Genomic DNA, 14,923 nt, shown 5'->3' on the forward strand with positions numbered 1-14,923 from the left:
TTTTAAACCTCTTCACATGGATTTATGAAAATGAGTGTGGCTGATTTTTACTGGATTAGCCCAGCTCTAAAAATTCATTCAGTATGCAATATGGTTTGTCTTGTATTAGTAGGTGTAAAATTTACAATGCACATCTCATTCCTTGAGTACAGAACTGCAAAATCAATTATTTCATTAGATTGTGTAGTTTTTATACACACACACACACACACACACTTCTCCTTTGTACTGCAATTATTCCACATTTTCTTTTGGACAAGATGGTTTTCTTCATTTTGCATATATTGAACCAAGAATATCTGCTGAAAAAGACGAAAGATGGTTGGCTGGGGTTTTTTTGAGTTTTTGTTACCTGCACATGTTTCAAAAGGAGTCTACATTCTGAGATGACATTTCAAATTACTTTTCTGTCATCCAGTCATACATACATACAGCTGCTGTGTGTATATTTATTTATGAAACAATGCTTAAATGCCAGTTTAATGGTCAGAAATTCATTCATGCAAGCCTGAACATAGGGTATGACTACTCTTGTGGTAAATACCATCAGAAAACTATAGCTTTTACATCAGTAATTATGTAGCATGACAGAAATAAAGTCAAATGAACTGGAAAAATAACAGAGGAGATTTGTCTCTTACTTATGCAGTGAATGTCTTTAATCTTACTATCTCCTGATGGTAAATTGCTCTGCAGCTATTCAGCTCATATAAAATAATAACTTCAGCTAAGTTTTGTTCACTTTTACTCAAACTAAATAATCCTGTACACTACAACTGAGGAACAGTTCAATGATACTGCTGTTGAACTCGTGATTTTGAATTAAGTATCATCTTAATTTTGACATATTTGGAATGCTGAAAAATTTGAAGTTTTTGAAATATTGGAAAACAGTGAAATATTGAAGGGTGCTGTAAAAATCAAGCACTTCTATGAAAAGCCTGGTGCTGCTGCAATGGTCATTTTTGTTGTTTGTTATTTAGATCTTTTCACCTTGATTTTATGCAGAGCATTAAATATTCTTAAGCAGAATTCTTGAGGTAAATATCTCTACTAGGAGCTTACAGTTGCAATGAGATACTCTTCATTGTGTGGAAAGAGAGAAAGATAGAAGAACTTAATAGTATCATAAAGTTAGCAGTTTCAGTATCTTGAATTAAAAAAAAAAATCTGGGTGTTGACTGGGCTCTGATTAAAAGAACTCGAGGCTTGTTTAAATATCATGACAATGAGACAAAATGGAAGGATCACAGCATACAAAAAATAATTTAGAAACTAATGATTTGGCTAAATCTTTGTGTGTATACTTTAACTTCACCTTCAGCAAGCAAGCTAGCAATACAGATCATAATTACCTTGAATGAATCAGAATAAATTATTGACTGTGAAAGGCTTGTCCAGTTGTGAAGTCTCTATTCAGAGGTTGTAGCAAAAGAAAACTAGGAAAAATAACAGCAAAGAAATTGGTTTCTGAATGTCATGGGATGCAATGAAGTTCTACAAACCATACATCTGATAACAAGATGACTGTTCCTTTGTTAGTCATTGTTGCATGTAGACACAAAATTGATAATACCGTAACTTCAAAAAAGTATAATGTTTTTGTTAGCTGGGTGCAGTAGTTATGGTTTTTCTTTCATGTTGCTTTAACTATGTGGTGCTGTTTCTTGTAGCTGGATGAAGAAGCCTCGATGCGGTGTGCCTGACCAAACAAGAGGTAGCTCCAAATTTAACATTCGTCGGAAACGCTACGCGTTAACAGGACAGAAATGGCAACACAAACATATCACTTACAGGTACCAAAGATATTCATATAGGTATATAAATGTCACTAGTAATGCTGACTTGTAATTTAAAGTAAAAAAAAATTCTGAAATATTTTTCAATATTTTGAGAATTTTATTATTAATATGTGATATAAAAATGCTGATTTGGATACCTCTTGGATAAGTATGTGGTACATAAGAAACAAATTATTTTCTTGGATTAAAATTGCATGCATTTAATAACTGGTAAATTCTCTGAAGAATTCAGCATCAATTTAACACTCAATATGTCCTTAACCTTACCTGTCAACCCTCTTGGTAACTTCTCAGGGAACGTTGCTCTCAAACTAGGAGCGCTGTAATGAAACTCAGATCTCTAATTTAAGTATGTAAAATAGGCTATTGAAAGGAGTCAGTCTGCAAAATGTAGGTGCCTACAGGTCTGTTCTAAGTACAAATGAATTTGATTATAATTTGATGAGTCACTGACCCAACCATTTCCTGCCTACATGATAATGGGCATAGGGGTATGTGTGGGGGTGTGCAGCTGTATAACCCTGAAGTCTGGCATGTAGTTTACACGGTATGTTGCCTGCTGTCAAAACTGATCTTGCAGGGAAAGTTAGATGCAAACTATGTACTTGTTAGAGCTCTGTCAACCAAAGAAATTGTCATGTATATAATATAAAATCCATAATTTGTCAGCAAACCAAGGATTCCAATACAGCCTGTTTGAAAATTTACACAGCCTCATTGGGATTCCTGTAATATCTAACAAGGGTAAGTTCTGAGGGATAAAATGGTTTTCAAATTCATTAACTGGTGCCATTATTCATGAACCCATATAAATATTAAATTTTATGTTCATAAGCTCTAATGGTCATATAGACTGTTCTTCATACCACAGTGAAGAGATAATTTTATTAGTAACTCTGTGTCAATACTATGGCTTATGTCTGAATTGGAGAATTCTATTTTAAGACATTACACACTGATATAACTTCAAGCAGTAGAGAAATGACTGCCTTGAGATTATTATCTTGCATTGGCTGGAGTCCTTTATTGTTAATGTAAATGTAATGCATAGTTGGTTAGAATAAGAATGCCCACCTCCAGCACTTTACATTTATCTGCATTTTAAAATTTAAATATAGTGTATGTGCGCACATATGACAAGGCATGCATGGTCACCTACTTATATGTGTGTTTTTCTATTGCTCTGATTTGTACAGAGTCTGATTCTCCATTTCATTACAGGATTTTTTACAACAGTCTAAATCCTACCACTTGTATATCTTCTGTTCTGTCACCCAAGGCATTAATCATAATAACAAACAAGGGTGCCCAGTATTAAACTATGTGGCAACTATCTAGTAATCTTTCTCACTTTGAAGAATTTACAGCAATTCTTTACCTCCTGCCTTCCCTTTTGTAAAATGTTCACTCTCTCACTTTGACAAGACCTCCAGTCAACCAGAGCTTTGAAGTGAATAAGCCTATAATATTTTTTGTAGCAAATTACAGACCAAAAGACATTTAAAGTAGAAAACCTAAATGTTATTAGAATAAAATATACAATATTAATCTTTCTGAATTAAAAAATAACTCAAAGCAAATAAGGACAACAAAAAAAGAAATAAAATTCTTTACGCGTTTCTCCTCACCTGCTTTGTTCTTCCCAGCAATTCCCTGCTTACAGGCTTAATACCAGTTAACAGAATGACATTTTAAGTTGCTTTGTTCCCTAAACTTTTGATCATATCTCTAGCATCACTCATCTGCTCCATTTTTCTCAGTGCTACTTCTCAGTCTCTTTATAACCTGCAGGTTTCCAGCTGCATTCTGTGTCTTCCTGGCCAGTCAAACCATGTAGTCTGAAGTGTGCCCACCAAGCAAGCTTAGTAATTCCTCCAAAGAAAGAGCAATGTCTCTCTGATTTCAATGCCTGCTACCTCTTCCACTTTTCTGGAAAACAAAACCAAAACCTCACAAAAAACACCCCCAAAACCAAGGCTCCCTGGCAAAAGAACAGAAACAGAGAATAAACAATAAAAAAGATGCCATCCATCACAATTATTTTAGGACTGCACTCACCAGCTTTTCTGAACAGAAAGGGTAATTTCAAAAAAAAGTATTTTGTGGACATACCCATTATGTTAAAAAGAGACCAACAGATGAGGAAAACATGGACCTTAACAACAGTTAATGGGTTTTCCTAAAATATTTGGTGATTTTTTTTTTTGCCAAGGATTTTGATTGGAGTAGAGTAAGGCAAGCTTTTCAAATTTGCTTCTTTGTTGCTTATTTCAAGAAAATATTTAATATAATACTGCAAATGTATAAACTCTTGTTGGACTCTGAAATCTGCAGATGCGGAGTTCTTTCTTTGTATGCATCACTGTCAAATAGGTGCAATTTCAGTGCTGAGGGGAGCCCTTTGAAAGACACCAAAAGATACGTTTACCACTTAGTATCTGTCTGGGTACTTGGTCTTAGAGTATATCCTCAGATGTTCTATTTAAATGAAATAATTATCACTTCAGGCAAAACATCAAGACACTATTAATGGAAAAACAGAATTGAGATCACATAAAAAATGCATTTTAAATTGTGTCTACTTATATTTTTACTCTAGCATTTTCTGTCTGTCACATTTTTTTCCCCCAAGAATTGCTCCTGGCACCTGTTCAATTTAAATTAATTAATGTTGTTCAGAATATATTTCCTCTTAAATTGTCCCTGTAATCATGGGTAAGAGGATCAAAACAGATACACATGCGACATAATATTTTTTCTACATTTCCGTATTTTCAATTTGTAATTTTTCAAGCTGAAATAGTCCCCAAAATTTCAAGATGGAACTTCAAAGAAGTGACTTACTATTATAATTTACATTAATTATGTCCTTTTCAGCCACATATTACATTTTGGACTTAGGCGATAATCACTCTTAGAAAACAATGTGTGTGCAGACAGTATCAAAATGCAGATTTCCAGTATTGGGAATGTCAGCATGAAATTGGCATTATGCTGCATTAATTGCACTTTCTCTCCCTCAGGGAATATAGCTTTCTGCTTATCTGAACTGGTGAATAGGGTGTTTGTTAGAATTTCTCTTTCTAATGAAGTTACACAGCAATATTACTTACTGTACCTTTTCTGCCTGGTATAGTTCATGTTGGTATACCTTATTAGTACTTATGTTATAAACTAGCATGACTTTTACAAAGAGAGAAACTGAAAGTGATTATTTGAATCTTTTTATCAGCCAGAATAGTATAGGAGTGAATGAGAACATCTAGAGTATATGAAAATTATAGCCTCATTACAGAACAACCTACAAAGATCTTAATGATATGGTCTTGATTCTTCTTTAGTGTTTTAGACCATATCAGATTACACAACAATCTCTGAACATTATATAGAGCCAAAGAAGACATCTATGATATATATTAAGGGATTTTTTTTAATTATTATTTTAATTTTTTTTTAAGAGTGTTTACAAAGACACTTGTGAGTCTCTCTCAAAAAAAAATCACCTTCTCTTTTGCTAGGGGAGTAAATCAACCAGTACTTTAAAGAAGGAACAATAATGTGAATCAATAAAGCAATCAATCAGCTTTGTAAAAATAGAACATAAATGTTTACATGTGCTTTTTAGACAGAGAATTATTGAATATAAAGTCCTCCTCATCAGAATTCTAGACATACTACTCATAATTTTAACTCCAGCAGTCAGTCATTTGTCATTTGCTCAGATTATTCAGTCTGCAGAACACTTTTGCAAATAAAATTTGAGAATGCTCTCTAAAAATTCAAGCTTTGCCTTGAATTGCAACCACTACTTAGAACTCATAACAATTTAAAATAAAATAAAATAAAATAAAATAAAATAAAATAAAATAAAATAAAATAAAATAAAATAATAATTTAAAAGCTATTCCGCTTTATTTTGCTGTCTTGAGGAAGAAAAAAAAACAATTGGATTGTTCAGTAATACGTAATAATTTAATTGGTGGAGGAAACTTAACTGCAGATGGTCAATGGCTTCATCCCAAATCAACTAGCATTAATTTAATGTTTTTCTTGACTTCAGTGGACATTAGGTCAAGCCCTAGATTATTGTCTTTTTCCTTTCTCAACAAGTTGGATACATCCTGGATTTCAGCTCTCCAAAAACCGACAGAAGATTAAAGATTTGGACATGTCTAACTATATGTTGTCCAGTTAAAAGAACTAATGCTAGCTGGGAGCTTCAGTATGCAATGAAAAGTCTTATCTGGCTTGTTAACAATAGACTATGTTATTTTAATGGTCTGAATGATCCATATTGTGTGGAATGCGGAAAAAAAATTTCTTGGATGTTTAAAAGCCACACTGAAAAGTAAGAAAGTACTGAATTAAAGAAAAACTTAGAAAAATACTGTTGATTCAAAGTAGGAACAAGATTTTTTAATAAAATAATATTTTGAGTGTACCACTACAGAGGAATATTTAGAAAATATTTCCTAAATCAAGGATTAACACACGTTATTAATCATGCTTGCCACAAAGTCAGTATATGCTGAATTTCCTTGATTTAAGTTTGCTTATGAATGAAACAAGGTCAGCTCTGTGTCCATATTGAAATGATAACACAAGCTTTGCATTGTGATGATGTTCACATTGCATTATTTTTTAAATATATGGCTATACTATTTCAGCATCAAGATATGAGCATATTGTCTTTCCATTAAAAATGAAAAGCAGAAATAAGGGGAAATAATGATTATCAGTTTTTTTCAGAGATGCTGAGAATGTCCTAACTTTAACAAATTTGTGAATAACTGAAATTTCTGAAAACTTTTCTTCAATATGCTAGCAATATTCTATGTTTTAATTCAGTTGTACCTGACTAATATGTTTTGAAACATACTAGAAACATTTACAGGATTGGGCTGCACTTTGACATAATTTTTTCCCTACGTACATGTAAGGCCTACAAGACCTTAAGGCAGTAGAAATACCTAACTATATGCTCTAGAATCCTCCCCTCCATTTTAAGTCAGTAGCAAATTTTGAAGTTCTTAGCTCCTCTGTATCACAGAGCACACAGTAGTATAGAATATGTGTGCAGATTTATATTGAGAAGTGATACCTCCAGATGTGGAAAGCATTCTGAGTGGTATGGTGAAGAAGTTTTCAGGCTTCTCTGAAAACAAACGTTTTCAAAATGACCCAGCCATGAGTTCTTAGTGTTCCTACTTACATGTTTTTCTGGAACTCTGATGATTTACAGTTGCAAATGTAGAAAAAGAGTAATTTGTACTAAAAAGACTACTTGTTTTCTACAGTAAAGTTCTCATAAACTGTTAGACTACCATAGGGCTTCAACCCTTAAGGACTAATGGGACAGGGATGCTATGATTCCTGACGCTAAGCATTAGCTTTTTGTAGTAAGCTTGGATGCAGAATTAGATACTAATTAAGGCTGTATTAAACATTCTTTTGTCTTTATAACTACATCTCCTACCAGCTTTCAATCAGAAATACTGTAAAAAATGCAATTCTAGTCAACCTGATAATACACAGGAAAGTTTCCAGTATCTATCTACCTGATATCTGCTAGTTCAATTTTATAAGCAATGTTTAGGGATCTGAATAAAATGGAATAGTTCAGTTCCTGAGTGTTGATTTAAGCATATTTATCCCTCTGTTAAAGCTTGGTGCTTTCCCAAAGTCCAACTTAATAAAGGCAATGCTTGCCCTTTTCTTAAAGAACTATGATGTTAGCTGTGTTATATACCTTAGCATTTCTAACCTCTGAATGGAATGGGGGAGCATATGTCAAATATACCTAATAAAAGGAGATTAAATTACACTGTGGTGATTCTAGAATTTATGCAATGAAAAAAGTCTAGATAACTATAATTGTGAGAGAGGATTCCTACGTAACAATCAATTAAGCCAATTAGTTATGCTTTTCCACAGTGTAATTAACAAAAAAATGCTCTTCACTATACCTATTTTTAGTGTCAGTCTTTTTCATATAAAATTTGAATATTATAGAATATCAGTTCTCATTTCTTTAGTACTTACCTATTTCAGCAATCCTGAAATAATTAAATATTTGAATATCAGTATGCTATAATTGTAAATGTTTATGTTGCATTTTATTAATTTTAAATTAATTAGTGGTAAATTATGACATGGGATTGCTTAGAACATCTTTCCTATAAAAGCATTTATCTGTCAAGTGTTTTGCTAATCTTGGTTTTGTATCTTGGAAATCTCATCTTTGTCACTTTTCATCTCCTTTAATAAATTACAGGGAGAATATTATCCATGAAACTGAAGAGGCAAGAGAATTATAAACTCTTTCCAACATGGCAGCAGTAGGTTGACTTTTAATGTGGTCACAGAACAAGAAAATCAAAAGCAATAATTCTGACTTGAGTTTAATCAGCTGGAACAGGAGCTATATGAACTGAGATCACATTTTACATGAGAAACATTCTTAGGTATAGCTACAAAGAGTTAGCAAAGTGAGACTGGAAACAAGTTGAAGCTAAGAAAACCCACATCAGTGAGAGATTAATGAAGCAACTTGACAGTATCTCTAGAGAAATGATGGCACAAAATGAAATATACCTTTGGCCACAGGTAATTATTAATTTCAATAAAAGTAACAGTGAGATTAAAAAAACCCAAACAAACAAAGAAAAGCTTTGGTTCAGTTTCAGTTTGCTTTACAGCAATGGCAATGAGAAGGCAGTTTCAACAAGTTATTCAAACTTAATCTATTTTCCAATTCATTTTATCTTAACTGTTTCATATCAAATACAGATCTATAATTGGCTTCCTTCAAACATTACTGGCTGCATCTTTTTACCTGCTCTGCTGAATTTTCTGCTCTTTTCTCTTCTGTGTCCTTTCTTTCTTTAGAATGGGTTTTCCAATTTGTGACTTTGGTCCAAGAAAACCTTGGAATGTTTGAGAGAAATGACATTGTAGAAATATTTTCCCCATTTGTATTTAATTGATATATTTTTGTTCTAAAAAAAATAAAATATCATCTTGCATCATTATAATTATGTAATAATTTTAAAGCACTCATAGTATCCAGTCTAATCAGCACAACAGGGTAGTCAGATATTGTTAATCTTGTTCTCTGGATTTAATGCACAAATGAGCATAGAACCAACTTAAAAACAGTATTTATTATATACAGTGGAGAATAGAAGTATCAAAGTCTACAGGCCATGAAGAAGTCTGTCACTGAGTTATTACAACTCTTGTGGAAGCCATTACTGCTAAGGTAAGCAGTAATAATAAGCTTTATGCATTTTGAGCTTTGTCTAGCCTTTGCTGAACTGCCTCTTGGGTCTAGCTTCAGTCAGAAGAGTTGATTTTATATACAGAATTGTAGCAATTTACGTGAAAAATATAACGAGCTGTTCTAATGACAGCTCAGGAAGAAAAAAAGGAAATAGTGAAATTTAATGGCAAATATGTGCTACTTAATGTACTGTATTTAAATTTCAGATGACTGACTTTATACAGGCAAGTGAGGTATATCTTGACAGCCTTGCAAGGCTCCTGAAGGTGTTGCAGCCAAAAATGTGTCACTGAAACATGGATAATTTTTTTGAGGATATTTTGGGGAAGGAGGGGGAGGGGAAGGAAAACCCAAAGCTTTTCGAAAATCAATAGGACTCAGAATTTCAGAATAACAGTCTCCAAAACAAGGCTCTTCAGGCATCCATAGAAATAGTAAATCAGTGTGAAAAGTGCATATCGCTAGTGAAATCTTATTCTTGTGCAAGACATGGGTTTAAAAGCTATAATGCCTAAAGCAACTAGCAGGTTGAAAACCATGTTTGCATCAAACAGCAATGATAACCACAAAATACTGTATTCAATTGATACATGGCTGTGGTTGTCTAAGGATAACAGCTTTCAAAATTTATATGAAGCATCATTCAGTTTACTAGTTTGTAAAAAATGACATAACAGTAAATATTTCATCTTGTAGATCATCTTTTGCTTACTAAAATACTTACCCTTTGGAAGGAATTGTGAGTACGTTCTTCAGCCTCTTTATTAAGGTTGCACTGTCGATCTGGATAAGGTCAGCACTGGATCTTTATCTCTATTGAACATCATCTCTGTGAAATGATCACTAGACTTGGAGATTAGAAAAGTAATACTTAGGAAATATTGTTTTCTTATTGTGATGGTCTTTGTCTTGCTGTGCTTCTGCCTTGCAACAGGAGTGGTTCTGAGTTGGCATTTTCACCACATTTTTCTTTGAGCTCCATTATCTGGACATGTTGAGTGTAAGATACCCAGTTCCTCTTTTTTTGTTACCAGTGACAGCTACCACTATTTCAGGTGACTGCTGCCTTTGAGATACAGAGACAAATGTAATAGGAAAAGGGTTCATATAAGACTTTATTTACTATTGTAGTGATGTGTCTAAACTGAAGACGTTTAAGAGAGAAGTCCTAGAATCTCTGGTACTTGATACATTGTCTGTATGGATCGATCTTCTTCCTGTACTTCCCCTTTGGAGGTTATATGATCAACACCATGAAAGAAATGTAAAATAACTTGGATTTCATATGTCTACACTGGTGAATTATTCCAAGTAAAGTTCCCAGCTAGACAACTTCAACATTCGTGTTACACACAGTATTGGAATTTGCCCTTTTAGGACTAAACAGGGCTCGTGTTAAAACATTAAAATGGACAATAATTTTCTGGAAATACTCTTATATTGGAATAACTACTGATTTATTTCATTACTTTTAGAAGCTACATTTTTCAGTATAATCTCGTCCTCTCCAGAAGGTTGTTTTGGAAGCCAAATCTTTAATACAGAAAGTATGCTTTGAAAAATCTTTCTTCTTGACAATGAATCTTGAGATGCTATTTCAAAAGTAATTCAATAGCTGAATCCCCTGGAAAAGGTCTCCCATCATAGGTAATCACCCCTAGTTTATGTGTGTGAAACCAGCACAATGGCTCAATTTTTCATTTGTAATCAATGACTAAAACTTAATTCTGTTCACTAAAACAGCAAGAAAATGTAATGTGATAAGGTTTAAAATGTGAGTCAAACCCTTTTAGAACAAGGAATTAATCAATTTACCACCAATACAAAATTCCAATCTGTTTTTATCCGTTGCCTCATATCACATATAACAGCATAAGACCATCCTTTTGCTCCATTTACATAACCCCCAAGTGTGACTTTGACCCATTACTAAGATTCCTAAATACAAAACAATAAAAAAAAAAATAAACTATATCTTTCAGATGAACTTTTCCTGCATCAAAATATCAGTTTTGCTAGACATATTCTATTTTCTGTGAAAGCCTGTTGATTCATTTGCTGGATTCATTATACGTAGCAAATAAGAGAGGCTCTAATCCTTCAATGAGCTGTGCTTGAGACAATTTATGTGCTTGAGAGAGCACACTGCAGGATTGACTAAGAGAAAATTCATCAGCTTTGTAAGTGGTATTCTTAGCATAGCAACAGATTAACTATTGTCAAGTTTTTAGTAGTGGCAGTGTAAGTGTGCCTCTGTGAGGTGTTTTGATTTAGTGCCACATGACACTGGCTGTAAAATACTGTACATTCTCAAGGGGCACAGGATGAGTAGTTTATGAGTTGCTAACTAAAACATCTCAAAAAGGTAATTCACAAAGGAGGGAGCCTTCAGAGAGGGGTTATGTGGGGACTGATATTTCGTCCAGTACATCCGATATTTTTTTAATCACCTGAAAATCAACACAATACTGATCATAGAAATACTGACGAGTAGACAACTATGAAGACAGGGCATCATACAAAGCAATTTGAGTCACATGATATTTACATCATATAGGGTAAGGCTATGCCTACAAATCAGAGGACTTTTTTTCTCTGACAGCAAGATCAGTACAGCAGTACTTTGTAGATCTGACAGAGTGAGTTTTAAAAGAACACTGCAAAATTGGAGTGAGTTCAATAAAAATCACAGAAAATATTTAATAGACTGGAGAAAATCTCTTATAATAAGAGATTTAAAGAGTTCAAACTTTTAATTTCAAAGAGACAACAAAAAGGTAACGACTTTGCAGTGCAGAAATGTCTTTTAAATGTCTTTTTTTAGGGGAAAAAAAGTTTTTAAAGCTAATGTATGTGAAAGAGAAAGACATAACAAGAACCAATGTTACTAGCCAGACAAATAAGAGAATAAGCATAAGTATGTAATGACTGGTATAGTCATCTTTGGAACAAAAGATCAAGGGAGGCAGTGGATTCTCTACAGTATACTATCTTCTAATCTGTTTGATATCTGCTTGGAACATATATACTAGCTAAAAAGAAATAATGCTTTGCTTAGACTAGCATTATTGGACTCAATGCAAGAATATTTTTGAGTGGAAGTCAAAATAGGTAACTATGTTTTTTACATGAACCTATGAGCAAAACATTATATATGTGAAGTCAAATCTATAAAATTAGACTTGGAGGTTTTTTTTTCCATTTATATGAATTTACAATACCATATAATCAAGCACATTTAATGCACCAAACAAATCAATCATTCCAGGTTTATTCATGAAAATATTTTTGTTCTCCATTAACATGCCATGCTGTGTAAACTTACATAAATCTTACATATACTGTAGAACTATGTAACCTCTGAAATTTGTGCTGGACATTCAGTCAAGCACATGTCAAATGAACAAAGAACATCTATTGCAGCAGTTTCAGAACAGACACAAACCTAACAGTTTTTGCTGGCCATATGCATCGAGTAAAACTGATGGAGGAAATTGGATAGGTCTGAAATTTATTATTGCCATTCTTTTCTTGAAGTCAATAATAAAAATAAATAAAAAAGGTTTTTTTAAAGATTATTCTACTGTAATTTACTGGTAACTATGACTCTGTAGTCAACTGTAATTCTGATGGTTTTTTGCCTCTTACATGTGTCATTTGAAGAAGTAGTAGAGATTGAAATTTCTGTTTAAATATATATTACTGAATTAGCACATAATCGTCTTCTATAAAAATGATTTCTCTGATGAATTCTACAGTTTTATGCAAGACTTATAGAAGTAATCAGATTATAAAAGGATGTCTTAGCCTGTATTGAAATAAAAAGGGTTTGTTTCTAATAAAGAATTATCTATCCAGTTACAAATGCACCAAGAACTGTTTTTAAGGCTTTGTGAATACTGGTTGGTGGTCACAGTATGGAGCTCTGCTATTGTTAATGGACTCACTGAGAAGTTAAAATTTCATTTAACTGGAAACCTTTTACTTTTGATCAGAAATGACATGCCGTTCTTTAGCTGTGATGGATTCTAATTGTGATCCAGGAGGTAAACAGTCAGTGGTTGATTAATCTGGTTATCCCACTGTTAAGAATTTTTCATTTAAAAAATATTTTTCATCTTCTAAATATAAGATTTTTATACTGCTGAGAGTAACCTAGCTAACATAGAATACGTTCTAGGATAAAGGGTTACACAGATTGACACAATAATTTCGCACCAGCTTAGATAAAAATACTCTTCTTAAAGGCCGTAATGCCAGACTAGCACGTTTTATTAAAAGCACAGTGCTTTTAATAATTAGGGGAAAATGGTTGTAAGCACTGTCACTTACCACTCTCTCAAATTTAATCTATTTAATGTTTCTCTGTTTCTTTCAGCATAAAGAACGTCACTCCAAAAGTAGGTGATGCTGAAACTCGTAAAGCCATTCGCCGTGCCTTCGATGTGTGGCAGAATGTAACTCCTCTAACATTTGAAGAAGTTCCTTATATTGAATTAGAAAATGGCAAGAGGGACGTGGATATTACAATCATTTTTGCATCAGGTTTTCATGGAGACAGTTCTCCCTTTGATGGGGAGGGAGGATTTTTGGCTCATGCATATTTCCCCGGGCCAGGAATTGGGGGAGACACTCATTTTGACTCAGATGAGCCATGGACTTTAGGAAATCCCAATCATGATGGTAAGAGAAGATTTCAGTTTAAACAAAATAAATAAATGACATGAATTTTCAGCTAACAGAACTATTTCCATGCTTCCCTGTCCCTAAAGTCACATAGTTTTCTTTCTTAAGTTCACATTACTTAGCAAATATCTTCAGTTGATTGGTCTATTAGAATTGAGGCAGAAAAGTTTCTTTCTAAATGTAACTTATAGTATGAAAATGTGTTTCTCTTGAAGAACACTGAATTCTTGTTAGGAATATTTGTGTTCATTCAAACATTACACTGTTGAATGTTTACATAAACTACTTCCATTTTGAAATTGTTTGCCATATAAATCTTATTTAGGTTTAGGGAAAATGTGGAATGTTCTTTAGCAGTGACATAAGAGAGGTTAAGAACAATGGAGACTACCTACCAATACAGTGGATACCAATGTACGTAACACCTAGTCTTCTCCAGGGTTTCTTTATGGTGATGCAGTGGCCGCATGTAAAGTCAACTCTTAAAGGTACCATTCCAAGAAGAAAGTCAGTGTTTCCCAATAATTTTTGAACATCTTTTGGAATTGTTACTTCCAACAATAATTCTAATTTACTTAAGTTGCACATTCCCCGTAGTCAAATAAGTGAATGCATAGTGCAGATGACATACTTAAAATTTACCAAATCAAGATTAAAGATAATTTTTAAAGTTACTCTTCACAGAACTATAATCTGGCCCTTGCTGAGCTCCAAGTTCATGTGACTAAATTACCGCCATTACCTAGGAAACATAATTTAAAGCTAGCCTTTGCATCTCTGCAGAACAGTATCAAAAAAGAATTTTTGTGTATATTCTGTGTTTGATGCTTTGGCAGGTTTTGGTTCCAAGCAGCCTCAGTTGTCTTAGTAGGTGTCTCTAAGCCAGTTACATAGAGTTTGAGAGAGTGTCTTCAGCAAACAATGACGCACAAAAGAGGATGCACAGATGCACAAAGAGGATGTTTCTGGCATACAAAAGACGATAAAGATGACAAGAAGTGCAGAACAGTTGTATTTCAATGTTACGCTGAATTTGTGAACAATGAGAGGCTTTACCTAATTCCTTTCCTTTCCCTTTCTCACCTGAGATCTTCCAAGTAAAATTCAGAGCTTTTTATGTAGCAGTATTTATAGCCTGGAGTTTGCAACAAAG

At 33.5% G+C, this 14,923-nt stretch overlaps 1 protein-coding gene across 1 annotated transcript in view; it reads left to right on the forward strand.

Moving 5' to 3' along the window:
• MMP16 (matrix metallopeptidase 16) overlaps positions 1-14,923 on the forward strand; it is a gene marked incomplete at its 3' end in the record, with an annotated part of 183,269 nt that overhangs the window by 99,268 nt on the left and 69,078 nt on the right. Inside the window, exons 3-4 of the mRNA XM_082327266.1 lie at positions 1,674-1,796; positions 13,463-13,767. Of these exons, the coding sequence (XP_082183392.1) occupies positions 1,674-1,796; positions 13,463-13,767 (428 nt within the window). The remainder of the gene's footprint in view (positions 1-1,673; positions 1,797-13,462; positions 13,768-14,923) is intronic.

Source organism: Platalea leucorodia, assembly GCF_965183815.1.
Source record: "Platalea leucorodia genome assembly, chromosome: 1".
Classification (NCBI taxonomy): Eukaryota; Metazoa; Chordata; class Aves; order Pelecaniformes; family Threskiornithidae; genus Platalea; species Platalea leucorodia.